The 14,412-nt window shown below is 44.3% G+C and overlaps 1 protein-coding gene across 1 annotated transcript in view; it reads right to left on the bottom strand.

The window, feature by feature from the left end:
- The window catches only part of EIF3J (eukaryotic translation initiation factor 3 subunit J), a 214,249-nt gene extending 200,104 nt beyond the window's left edge, over positions 1 to 14,145 (bottom strand). The window contains exons 1-2 of the mRNA XM_069624200.1: positions 13,772 to 14,145; positions 13,371 to 13,471 (exon numbers count right to left, since the gene is read on the bottom strand). Coding sequence (XP_069480301.1) covers positions 13,371 to 13,471; positions 13,772 to 13,793 — 123 coding nt within the window. The 5' untranslated portion in view covers positions 13,794 to 14,145. The remainder of the gene's footprint in view (positions 1 to 13,370; positions 13,472 to 13,771) is intronic.
- Between the last annotated feature and the right edge of the window lie 267 nt (positions 14,146 to 14,412).

Below are 14,412 nucleotides of genomic sequence, written 5' to 3'. Positions count from 1 at the left end.
GAGCTCATCTTTCCAAACCATCAGGTGAGACTATAAGAGTGGACATCAAAAGGTGATCAGTGGGGAGAACAGCGGGAGTGGGGGGTGGGCGGGTTTAATGTTCAACTCCACGGGTGGTTAATTCCCTTTCTCCATTTGCAGAAGAATATTCCTACGGGCCAAGCAAACGAAGCTAGGTGGGCCAGTCGAGTCCGTCATCTCGGCACTAGGCGTCACATTGGTGGAGACCGCAGCTGTCCAGTTCAGATAGACAGCCCTGTGGGAGCCAGGTGAGCGTAACAACTTCACGGAGTGAAATCTTGCCCCTGTAGGACCGGAATGAGTCCAATGTTTCAGGAGGATTCGAGATTCGGAAGATGCACTGCACAGTGGCCACAGGTCCAATGGTATTGGCGGTTTGCAGCCCGTGAAGGTCATACCTCATTGTGGGATGGCTCGAAATGCAGGTTGTCTCAAGACTGGCTGGCCCCATCAGTCTTAAAGGGAAAGTCGTCCTCTTTGGAGTTCTCCCAATGCTTGGAAGAAAGCGGGCATCGAACAGCAGTGATTACAGAGAAGGCACCTCTGGAAGAGGCTGTAGACCTCTCCCCTCTTTGTCGATTCTTCGGTTCCAGGGGTGAATTGTCGTCAGCACCCGGAGCCATGCCTCTTATGCAGGAACCAAACCAAATCAGCACCCATGCACCATTCAAACTCAGGGTGATGGCCGCCCTTCTAGGAAAGGGCCTCCCAGTTGGAATTCGTTCCTGGCAGGCACAGCAAAAGGCAAAGAACAGCAAAGATCCAGCACCCTCCCTTGTTTCCTGTCCTAATAAAGGAATCCCCAAAGACAACGATCGAACCAGTACCTTCCCAACCCTGCACGCCAGAAGGACCAAGAAAGGGTGCCCAAGTGTGGCAGTCCAGCAGCAGTCGACTGTTGTGGAGAAAGGTTGTCTACATTTCGTGTGACTGGAGGAAGCTACCCCTTTCAACTCAGAAGGAGGAGTTAAGACTATAAAACTGAAAGCGCAGCACGAAGCACGGCAGCTAAGTGTTGCAGTCCAAAGGAAGTCAAGGGAAACTTAGTTGAGGGACTGATATTTGACTGGCTAGAAAAAGTACAACGTATGCTTTAGGAAGTAAAATGGTGAAGGGATTGTCCTCAAAAGGAGTGCAAGATCTCTCCTCCGAAGTTGAACACATGCATTGAAAACATATCTACCTCACCAACGCTTACCAATCAAAGCATGGTTACGTATAGCCCATGAGTGGATGATATACCAGATACATTTGTATCTGAAATGGAAGTTCATTTGATTTGCAAGTTCACTTAACACCAATTGTGGGGACTACATTAATTGGGGAAAAAAAAACCAAGATAAGTTACTTTTTGAAATCGGCCCCAGCTAAAAGGCAGAAAAGACTTGGGACACAGAACGTTGCAATCTGCCGACATATTGGCTACGGAGAGGTTAGACTGTATACTGTGTGGAACAGTTGGAAATGTCGACAATGGAGGCACTGTTACACCCTACACAAGATATGCCACAAATACATTAGTATAAATTAGTGAATCTCTTAAATAAACTGCGCACACCAGGCTGCCATGGGCCAGCAGCACCATGAATGCCTGGTGCCAACACTCGAGGACTCTTCCAGCAGTTTGTTGGTCTCAGCTGCGTTGACCGCGAAGTTAAACATGCTAAGCATCAGGTACGGTCTGCTCCTACATACGGACACTCGCCCCAGACCCAAATTGACTAATATCTGTCTGTTGTAGGTCTTGTTGCACAAGATAGATGTATCTGCTATAACAGCTGGCCCTATATGGTCTACCTTTTCCATTGTCCTGAGAAAATGTGAAAGAATATGCTGCACCCAATTGCTAGCAACAATTAACTGCTTTCTAAATGCTAAAACGCTACTTGCACTATGCTTTTCCCCAGAGCACTAACATTAGCACAACAACAATTCTAAAAGAGGCATCTGTAACTCCAACAAATGCTGCACGCCTGTTAGTAAAGCAACCTGCCCATGTGTACGTGTTTGCATTCGCTGCCAGAGCAACATCCATCTTCCACCACCCAGCAGATTCCTCAAGCCAGCTCTTACCTCGGAGCTACACCCGCTTTGTTGCGCTTACACCCCATTGCCTCCCAAGGCAACGTCCCTGCATCCAAGAGAGCCTTCGCTCAGCCCGCGATCAAAGGAAATGCCGCGACGAATGAACTTACAGTTCGCATCCGCTGCAGATTTGCCATCAACAGTCAGCCAGAGCTTAGTTTCTGGCTCGCCGCCACACAACTCGCACGCAAAGCCTACACACCGTGCAAGCCATGACTTTCATGGTATTCCAGCCCCGCCTGCAACACTGCAACTACCACAAGTCTGCTCGCATGCATGCGCATATGCAGCTCAATCAGGGATTTGCCATCAGGCTGTCCATTCCCTCGATACCAAGCCCTCGTAGCGCAAGGGCTTCTGCTGCCAAACCTGGCGCCGCATTAAATATCAACCTCAAGCGCACTGCATAAGCTGTTGACAGTACAAGCAGCCACACGCCTCCTCGAGCCCCGGAACACATTCCATCCTCCCCTGCTCATCTCTTGACTTTAACAAGGAACAAGAGACTGCACGCTTGCTTCTGTAGCACTACAACATTACCCCAACTTCTGACCATCAGAAATACCAGCCTGTGCATGCGCACACGGTCCCACTCCCACCAAAGTACTGCCCCTATCCACACCCCGAACACAACCACTACATTACCACCTCGCGCCCATGCCAATTCGCTCACTCTCCACACTGCAGCAGAATCAACACAGCCCTGTACCTGCCCCTCTCAAATACCCACAGACTAGGCTTAAAATCCAGGAAGAAATTACGCCTCACAGTCAATATGAAGCATTCCCCTCCTTATAACCATCAAAAACAAGGCCTCACCACTCAACAGCTGCGTCACACATCCAACCAGCCCCTTTTGAACTGCGCCCTCATTCTCTGCCCACACATACATTAGACAACAACCTTATCTCTGAACACAACTTTGTCACCCTAGCCATATCAGAGATCTGGCTTCACGAGGCCTGTGGCCCTGCACTATGCCTAGCTATACCTTGGGGATAAACCATCTTCCACAATGACAGAGCCTCCGCCAGAGGAGGCAGCAGCGTCGTCACCACCCTTATAGACAGAGAATCCCTCCCCATCAGAAGCTGCAAGTCCACCCTTGAGGGTCCCTCTGACATCCCGTCGCTCAAATTCTCACCCTCACCTACATACACGATCACCACCCACCACCTCTACCGCCCACCTGGACCCCCAAAACTTCTAGCAGAATCTACTCACATTCTACAGGACAACCTGAAAGCCTCCTCTCAAATTAACATAATAGGAGACCTCAACCTGGGCGTCCATGACCCTAATGACAGACATGCATCCTCACTATCCGACGCCCTTCATCTAGGATTCTGTCAACGCATTACCTCTCACACACATTCTAAAGGACGAATCCTAGATTGGATTGCTGACCACAACTGTAAGATCACCACCAGCGCCATCACTCCCTGTCCTTGGCCCGAACAGAACAATCTTCTCCACCTCGCAGCCCATCAAAATCAAAATGACTTCTAACCTTCTACCTTCTGCAGTAACACACAGTTCACGCAAGCTCACTAGGGACCACATCTTTCCCTTGCTTAACGCCCCAGATTTCCAGCTCCCATTCGCACCTAACCTGACACTATGGTGGCAACATACTCCTCATTACTCTCCAAAGCAGTGACTATCTTAGCGCCCCTCGCAAATGCAAGATAGTCAGACATTCAAACTCCGGGTTCACAACAGACCTCATGGAACTATGCACACTGAAACGTCAAGCCCAGCTCAAGTTCTAAAGAATACAATGCAATCACCATCGTTGCTAAATCCAACTCCTTTAATACAAGAATTTGCACTGCCTCCTCCCATAAAGAAAATCATCATATACAGGGAATTATAATCCCCCACTACACCACCCTCCACCATCACCAAAGACATCATGGTGCTCTGTCATCCAAGCAGCTCTTAGGACAAAAATCGACACCCTAAATCAATAAATACTTACAGCAAGACACATTCAAGAATGATCTAGCAGATGCCAACTTCAACTGGACTCCGCCCCACCTAACAATTCACCTTCAGAGACCCTGCCGAAAGTAAAGTCTTGAAGCTAATCCAGAGCTTGAAACCCTCTCAATGCAAAAGGCGATATTTGCCCAGCATCCTCATTAAAGACTGTGCTGATGTGCTATCCCCAGTCATCACTGCCGTCATTAACAACTCAGTCTCCAACAGTACCGTCCCAACCAGCCTTAAAGCAGCCTGGGTCCTCCCATTCCTGGAAAAATAAAAAAAATAAAATAAAACACCCATTCCAGCCAACTACAGGCCAATAACAGTCCCATTCCTACTCAAAATTGTAGACTGTGCAGCCTACCTGCAGGTTCAGCAATTCCTGGAGGACAATAAAATCCTATGGATGTGCCAATCCGGTTTACGCACAGGACATTGGGAGGAATCTGCCCTTCTAGATCTCAAAAATCAGCTTGATGAGATTAAAGATGAAGGAAACTGCGCCCTGCTCCTCCTCCAGGATTTATCTTCAGCATTCGACTTGGTCAACCATCAAATCCTCTGCCAACACCTTACAACCCAGGCCAACTTCTCCCCACATGCCGTTGCTTTGATTGCGAGTCATGAGAGTCCCAGTCACGGCCAATGCTTCACCATCACCCCCCCAAAACAATTTTTTTTTTTTAAATCACCCATGGTGTTCCATAAGGGTCCTGCATCGCCCACACCCTCTACAACATATTCACTAGGCCTCACGTCAACATCTTAGACTCTCTCTGCATAGCTATACAAACTATAGCGACGACAAATCCTGATCCCACTCCGTTAATTACACAGAGGACTCCAATACTCCCAACAGCATTTATTCTACTATTCAGGCTTGGATGGCAGCAAATGGCCTTTGCCTAAACAGCGTCAAGACAGAAATCCTTATGGTCAGCACACCCAATGCATGCAAGTAGCTTAACACTCAATACACCTCCTTCCAGATCAACCAGTATGTGATTCCAGTCTGAACTACAGTAAAGACGCCTCACTCACCCTGGCCAGACAAGTTAGTGCCATTACCTCCTCAGCAGCTTACGTTATCAAAGTTCTAAATGCAGCCAGAACCTTCCTCACAAAAAACAATTGCCTCACCATTACCCAACCCATCATTGGCACCAAGTTAGACTATTGCAACGTCCCATCTACAGGCAACTCCACTGGAAACATTTAATAATTGCACATTATTCAATAGAACACCCTGAGAGCAGCCCTTAATATCCGAAAGCGAAAACACATCTCCGAAGCCAGAAGGGAAGCTCAATGGTTGCCCATCCAGAACAGGTCACTTTTAGCCCACTCCTACGGACCCACTAGGACCCCTTACTCAGACAGACTTCTTGTACCTAAAGGGAGAAGTTGTAAAGCTGGAGGCTCCTGCTTCCCCTACCGCGCCAACAAACTCTGGAATTACTCTTTCCGCCCCCAAGAACTGAGAAATCCTACTGATCTTTCAGAAAGCCCTACAAACCCAGCTCTTCTCCAATCCCCTCCACCATCAAGTCAGCTATTCCTGCACACCTTACCTCAATTTGTACAGTACGATCATTATGTATGAGAACACCGTCTCTATGTAACCAATGAATGTAATCTTTACCTACTCTCCTGGTCTTTCCAACAAAACCTTACTGTATGACTAAGCGGGCCAACATGACTTCTACCTGTAACAGGGCGTCAATGCATCCGGGTTGTATGCACGCTTTATAAATGAAATAAATAAATCTGCGCAGGTGGTGAAAGCTATAGTTTTAGGAAAGAACAAACTTGTTATGCTAAATGAAGAGATTTTGGACAGTGAATTTCAAACGGATGCTATGTTATCCAGGGTGGAGCAGGAAAAGCGAGAGGAAAGCGTTTGAGGGTGGATGATAAAATGCAACCCTTGCTGTCTGCCTCACACAGATTTTTTGCCTCCCCTCTAAAAGACGAATGATTCATCCTTTTTTCTACATACTGCTCCTTTCTTAGAAGACGGCAGAAACATGCAGAGATGTCTGCAACGGATCAATAACACTTGATTTTTGCCTTAATATCATTAGTGAAATTATACAAAGCTCTTAATAAAAGAATGATCAGGTATCACGTTAATCTTGATAGTCTTGTTCACTGAAGTTTTCATAAGAACCTTAATTATGAAGCCTATGGGTGATTGTTCAAAGTTTGACGCAAGAGGAAGGTGAATAGCAGACTGGACAACAGGAGAATTGTTCCATGTTTAAACATCATAAACATGCAAAGCAAAAATAAAAAGGAAATTGGCAGAATAGAAATATCAAAAATGCCTAAAACAAAACAAAAAAAAAACTAAAACAAAGTATCTCAAATATTTGAGTGCGTTCGTGACCAAGAACAGACTACCCCCCACCCCCCCCAGCGAAGTGGAGGCACGAACCATAAAAAAAAAAAAGCATTGTCTAAAAGGATTGGAGCGGAACATTGTCAGGAGCAGGTGGCCCATTGTGTGACTTCTCAAATGGAAAGTAGGAATGCAACAGTAATTGAATTGGAGAATGTATCTACGTACTCAATAGAGGATATGGAATTGTACCAAGATGCTCCGACTTCCCCCTCGCCACCAGTAGTGGATAAAACTCAGTGTCGTGGCATATCAGAGCCTTTGGCGAGGATGGTAGGTAGGAGAACACTAGAAGAAATGATCCTCCCAAACAATCCTCCTCCCGAAAATGTAGGGTCCCAGTTTTATACTTTGGGGCAAAAAAAAAAAAACAAACATTCTAAAAAAAATGCAGCTAATAAACTGGGGTGAGGGGCGATCATTACCATTTCCAGGCACAAGTTTTATAAAAAATATCAGTACCCACCAATACAAAGCCCTCAGAAGTGTTATTTTTGGAATGATAGCCCATCTCACAGGATTCTACAATTTTAAATAGAACAAATGTGTTTAAGAATTATTTTACACAGTACCTTCGGGTTATTTTACCTAGGTTTTGCACTGAACATGTTTATATAAAGTGCTATTGCATATTCCTTCTGGTCTAGTAAAGAATATCATTATGGATGCTGCTATGCGTTTTCCTTTTACCAACAGGGTAGGATCTTGGAGAAGTAATGAGGAACGAGATCCTGCGAGTTCTAAAAAGGGGAGGTGGGTAAAAAGAAAATTTGCAGGTACCTCCACAATCATTGCAAATAACGTGAACAATTGCGAATCAGGCCGAAAGAATAATTAGATAATTTCCGCAAGGGGCATCAATGGAAAAAGTATTTGAGAATTGGTCATGGTTGATGGGAGTCTTAGCAAGATGTCCGGGTAAAAATTAACTAGTAGAAGAGAAAATTGAAAATGGGATCATGGAACACAAGGTCATTTCTCCCCACTTATCTAAACCTTGGGAACTATCCGGGACATAGTGTTACAAGACAGACAAAAGGGGTGGACTCTGGCTGCCTCTTCCTCTGAGACACTAACAGGTGTCGCACTGGCATACATGAAACCAAGTCTACACTGATAGGACTTGTATTTCTTATAGTAGAACCCAACAAAACTTTTTCAAAGGTGCTAAAACTTCTTTATTTAACACAAAATGTGTTAAATAAAGTGTAAATTTGTTCTCCAGACTCAGGCCCCTCTATAAAACACAAAGAGGACCCCCCTTTTCCCTTTTCTAAAAACCCCATAGTGTTACAAGATACATGGCATATGCAAGGACCCATTTTGGATGGTTATATGGTCTTATTGAATCCAGCGAAAAGGGGCCCACTGGGGAGACCAACATCGAGGCTTCTTATGGTGGTACGTAATGGGATGGGCCTGGTTACTGGAATGTAAAAGGCCAAATAATTGTGTTTAGGTGGCAACATTGATTTGGGATGCAACCATGTACCCAGACTTAAAATCATTTGCAATGGTTAATGTATATTGGACTCCTTTGGGGATAGCAAAGGATGCTTTTTTGCACTGCATTGCCGAGGTGGTAGACTATTATGAATCCCATAATCATAGCAGATTACTTGAATATTGGCTGTACACCCCCAAAGGGCAGTAGGTTCTATCACCAGATAGTAAACGATGAGGAATACTAAAGAGCAAGGTCCTGGTTCAACCTCATGGACACTACAGGGTTACGCATGCTAAATAGGGCAACCATAGGCAATATTCCAGCAAAACCGACGTGGTATAAGAACTCAGTTGATAACAAAACAGAGTCCAGAATAGCTCAAACAGGGATCACAATTAACTATTGTTTACTTAGTAAAAGTGAAATTGGGTGGGAATGGGATGTACACCCATAAGTTGAAAGAAATAGGTTTTTTTTTTCTTAAAGAGGAGGATCTGGAGAAATGGACACGTAGTTGCTAACTAAATGTGTGGGTGTTATTTAACAGGGTATGGAAGATTTGTGGTATTATGTGCAGTTATTGAAGGTATTTGCTATGATTGCGTATAGGCACAATATAAATAAAAATAAGCGGTTTCAAAGCTCTTCAAGGCAAGGGAGGGAACAAGGGAAAATACGACATTCTTACAGGCCATGTACAGTAAGGATGTACCTGTAAACGAGCAAACACAGATTTGACCCATTGGTACAACATCAAAAGAGAAAATTGAGAGCAGGTATCAGGAAATTGAAGGATCACCAGTGAGTTGCATATTGGAGGGAAATTGGAAAACTAGCTTGAATATCGATTTTGGCTTCGAAGACAGACCATCTTTAGACCAGAATGATGCAGAAGCTATGCGGAGGGCTTTAGTGACAAAGCCACCATCTGAGGTAAAAGGCAGGTGGGTGTTTCTGAACAAGTGCTGCAAATAAATCCAGTTGCAGAAGATGCCTGGATTGAACACTATTTTATTTATTTATTGTTTGTTAAGTGCTTATACCACAAGTAAAATACTGTTTCAAAGCACCCACAGGGCATGGGGAAGAAACAAGGGAGTGACACACATTACAGACAAAATAGAGGAAAAAAGAACAAACCTACTAGGCCTTGTACGTATTCAGAATGCGCAAGTGCAGCAAAGAAGAGGGCAGAGGAGGTAAAGCTCTGGGTAGTCCGAGTTCATGAATGATCCACAGATGAAGCGTTTGGAATGTTGAGGGCTACACGGCCTGGAGCCATGTTAGTTTTAAGTGTGAACCTCCAGGGAGAAGGGAGTGCCAAGGCAAGTGCTGAGGGTGGACAGGAGCTAAGGGGATTGGGAGTGGAAGTTTGGCGGCCTGAGGATGCATAAGGGCCCCGACACCAATCACAGCAACTGTGGTATTAGCAGAGGAGATTTATTTAACGGCGCTTAGACAATCGCAGGTCACGTACAATTGGGAGAGGGAAGAGAATCAGTAATTAGCCCATAGATTGTTGATCTAGAAGGGATTGAGGATTAAAGAATAGTACCTACCAGGCTCCTGGCTTTTCCAATTATATATTGAAGGCCTCCCCAAAAATGTGGGCAAGTGTTATATATCATATATGAACAGAAAGAAGGAACGCTTGATAACTAGTTCTTGGAAGTCAGCTATAGTTGTCCCAATTTTCAAGAAGGGTGATAGAATTCGTCCCATCGCCATTCTAGATGCCCCAGGGGAGTTATTTGCAACTGTGGTTCTGAAGAGTCGCCAGAAGCGGGTGGAAAGTGTTTTAAGGGTAGACGTCCACCAAGCCGGTTTTATTAAGGGCAATAGTTAAATTGATTCATTTTAAACTATTTCAAGAAAAGGGCGCTGACAAAATGATGTAAACATATGGACTTTGAAGGAGCCTTTGACAGTGGTATATTGTGGCAAAAATGCTCTACGGGAGTTATTGGACATAGCAAGTCAACTATATAGTGATACCACACTCCAATAAGGCTTAGCCAGCGGGGGTAATAATATCCCCACAAAGAGTTCTAAAGCAGGGGTGTTTACTCGCTGCTGCATCTTTTAATTTATTTATAGCAGATTGGGTTATGCCTTATTGGAGACTATATTCTATCCACTGCGCATAGAAGGACGACCAATTAAGTGGCTCCTATATGCAGAAGATTTAGTCCTATTGGACAGACCCCAATAGGACTGCAGAGGTCACTAAAGGCCCTTCAAAAATATGCGCCAAAAAATTCTAAAATGAATACTTATAAATCCAACAGAACGGTTTTAAAATCATCTAGAACCAAAGAAAGCATGTGGAGTTTGGATCAAGCTGTCACAAGTTGCGAGTGACCCCTTATGTCTTGGGAGGATATTTCAGGGGCAACATGCTCGCCTTGGAAGCAAGACGACACTGAGCACCACAGGTTCGACCCCCGGGTCCTCGCTTAGAAACGCATGGGTATTAACCACTTCATAAATAACCTATCATATCATACGCGTGGGTTTCAATACGAGTGATGCGCGTGACTGTAAATGCATTGGATCTTAGAAGAAAGGCAAGTGTTGGCAGCTCAGGGAGTAGTTTCATTAAGAAAACATGGCAGATTCTCGATTGTGCACATAATCCATTTTTACAAAACGAAGGCGATTCCATGTCTGACCTATGGTGCAGTGGTAGCTCATGGTATTGTTCCTTCAATATGGAACATACTAGAAGGTATATATTGGAAAAGGGTGCTAGGCCTACCTAAAAGTACAAATTATACATTTGTAATTAGGTTTGATATCCATGAATGGAGAGTTCTGTCACTAATGCAAATGCCTGATGGGGTAATATTGTACCTTATACTCGGAGGTACTCAGACCTTAAAAACTAAAGTGGATTCTTTTCTCCTGAAATGGGAAAAGAGTTGGATCTATAGGGATGACGCAGGGATAAATAAAAAGGTTTACCAACCCAGATGCACCTTCCCAATAAAGTCTCCTTTCTAATTTTTTATTTGAAAATAAAACCCAAATTCAGCTACCTAATTACTTCTGGATATTAACCAATACGAATTTTAGACCATTGTTTATGAGACTGCGTTTTGATGTATTTCCTACTAAGGATGTTGGGAGGAGACGTCTAAAATTGAATTGAGAAGGACATGACAGACATGCGTTAGTAGACTGCCAAAACCTAGAAGAGTTAAGAAAACTGATGTTTGGGAAAATTGTAGAGCAATAAACCTATGGTAGGGAAATCTTACTTTTTTGTAGGGTTAACGCGAATATTGTTTTAGCAGAAATTAATTTTAAACTTATTTTTTAGATGAATAGATAAAATCAAGTACTTCTCAGAATCCTCCTTTTTATGTGTGAAAAAAAATGTTTAGGGTGTGATATTCATAGTATGATAATTGAAGATGCATTTCTCGTTCATCTTTTGGACAATAATGTGTAATTATGTGTGAAAAGTTTGTTAAAGGACAAGCCACTTTGAATTGGCCGGGAAATGGACATTTTTTTTTTTACATTTTTTTTTTTAAAGTCATCATTTTGGGTCAATGGTGACCCATCTGCACTACCGCGGTCGGGAGTAAAGCTTCCAAAAGAATTGGTAAGATAAAACCACTGGCACCAGCCATTCAGATTAGCACTTCACTGTAACCAAACAATTACACAGAAGCAGTGATAAAGGGGATACTGTGTAACCCCCTTCAGGACTCCACATAAGGTGAGGTGTGCTGATCTCATAACAAAGATGGGAAGGATATTTTATATCTCCATAACAAAAATAAAAAGGGAAGCTGAGAGGGCTCCCAGCAACTCTTCACAGAAAGTGCTGCAAAAGTCCAAGAGAGATCCCGAGAAAACAAGAAAAAAAAGGTATAAGAAGAAATACAAAAAAGTATCCTAGAGATAGCGCAAAAGAATGAGTGAGTGTGGTGTAAAAATATCCCACTCACGCAGAAGAACAGACCAAAAATCCAATAGACCAGCAAAAAGGGCCGGGGGACTCCCATGTGGGAGGAGGTGTGCATACAAATGAAAATCTAACTAACTAGCAGGGATGCTAGTCCCAGCTCCTGATGAACACTTGACACACGCCAATCATAGCTCAGACTGGCAAACTCTCAGCGCGCCAGACTGGGGAGTACACCTAAGAGTGAGGTAATAAACCTGAAATGAGCAACAGTTTTTATATACAGACAGGTATCTGTAACCAAAAGGTTCTTGCCTTCTTATGGCAATGAGTGGAGCCCCCAGCGGTCCTTATCTGATACTTGCTGCATCAATTTCAAGGGTCAGTGGGATGGTGCGTGTGTTTAAGTGACAACAAAGATTGTGGGGAGACCAAGTTTTGACTTTCCATGCCCTGCTACATGAGACTCAACCTGCTCACCATTCCGCTTTACACCATATGCTACACCCGTCTAGCGTCCACCTACCCGCCACACATCAACAGCATCCAAAATCTAAACATACGCCCTGCCAGCTTCTCACACACTGCTCTACTGCAACGATTGAATAGATCCAGCCTCCCATCAGAGCAGAACTCTACGGTAAAAAACAGAAAAGGGTAACTACACCTGGAGATTCCCTCTGGATACACATACACCCCAATTGGCATTGGCAACAGGGCAACTCAAGAGTTCAGTGCACGAAACATAGGCTCTTCACATCGTGTGAACCGTTGGCAGCTGCTTCATAAACTATCTTGCACATTCTCCCAGACACCTCTATCACAAAGATAAGACAAGCCAAAGTTTACCACGTTTATGCTAAATGCTGTTGGGGGATTATAATGCCCAGAGCGTAATCTAGTGCACAAGAAAGACAGATAGATGCATAACCAATAATATTCGATGAGCTCGTTGACAACTGTCAAATATTCGACTATATTTGCCCTTAAAAGCTAAGATTTTAATTTTGTACATTTAAAAAATATATCAGTTTATTAACATGTCTGTGGGTTGAAGAACGCCCCAGCTACTTCACAAAAGCTGATAGAAGCTACCGAGTTGCATGTATCGGCAGACGGTATATAGACTGTCACAGTTTCTGTGAACTCCAGAAGACGTGGTGTACGCGCACCCGTACTGCTTTTTTTCCTATCGTAATGCTGGACAACTATGCACGAAAGAAGTGACGTGGTTATTTCCAACTCCAGAGTATGGACAAGTATGCCATATCTATATAGATTAGGCGGATAAACCTACTGCGTTTAAAAGCGCATTTACATTATAATTCTAGGAGCAGAGAAGTGGGAATATACTTCGTGAAATCCATTATAATGGCCTTGGAGATTATTTGGCAATAGGCGAAACATGTGTGAAGCAGAATGACACATGGCCCAAGATTCCTATGTTAAATTAACGCAAAAGGGTAAATGTTTAAACATGTAAGGAAACCTCTGCTTATGATACAGCTTACCTTCACTTCTTCCTCCTCATCCTCTCCAGCCCAACGATCTGCCACCACCGGCACAACCAACTTGGTGGGGGCCTCCAACACCGGCTCAAACGTCTCAGCGTCTGTAAAGATGACAGAGAGTCAGCGAAAGAGCTGCGTTTGTTGGTTTACACGTTAGGAGCTGTGGGTGGAGATGCGGGGGTCAGAAAGCAGTGGAGATCTGAGGAAGGCTTGCCTTCAAAGGGAGACTCGACCGAACGGAGTAGGGAGGCGGCCATGGCGGCCAGGTGGAGAAAAGCGTAGGCTTGAGGAAGCATGTAAGAGGGCGGGTGACAGACGAAATTACGGACATGAAAGACAACGGTTGACAGAGGGACACGGGGAGAGCAGTTTGGAGGCACAAGATGGGCACTATTGCATACCCCAGGAGTCAGGCTCCGCCATCTTTTCTGCCACTCACTCCTGTCCGCGCGGTATCCGAGTCACTGTCTGACACCCTGTTCAACGCATGCGCATACAACGCTCCAATGATTGGAAGAAAAGAACAGTCATTCTCAGATAGCGTCCAAGGCAAGGACACGCCCAACGCACCAGTGCGAACGAGTCTCTTTTCTGAGCAATGCCCTTTCAAAAGCTCACGTGCAGTGCCGGCATCTCAGTAAACGTCACTACAGTGCGGCTGGGAATGTCTAGCTATCAATCTTTTTTTCAAATCCCGCCCCACAACTTCCTGTCATAGGCGGTATCCTATTTCTGGGAGCACCGCCACCGGGACGGGAAGGTTACTGGAATGCCCATCGTAGCATGGTGGCGCCGGGTTTTGTAACCCGAAAAGGTCGGAGAGATCTTGAATTGGGTTTACTTACTGATGTTTCATCGCCAAATAGCTTATTTAGTGCTGAAAATGCAAATCATCTCCGTTCGTTTTTGAAATGGAGAAGATGGGAAACACGTGTTTTCTTTCACGAGTTAGTAACAACATAGCAAGAAGTTTTAAGTTTGTAAACCTTTTTAATGCGTTTGTAAACCTTTTTTAATGCTTAACCCATTAGCCTTTTGTTGT

The sequence above is a fragment of the Ambystoma mexicanum genome, chromosome 11, assembly GCF_040938575.1.
Source record: "Ambystoma mexicanum isolate Mex_15411 chromosome 11, UKY_AmexF1_1, whole genome shotgun sequence".
NCBI lineage: Eukaryota > Metazoa > Chordata > Amphibia > Caudata > Ambystomatidae > Ambystoma > Ambystoma mexicanum.
The sequence above is the reverse complement of the archived record's forward strand: the minus strand, read 5'-3'. Positions and strand labels throughout refer to the sequence as shown.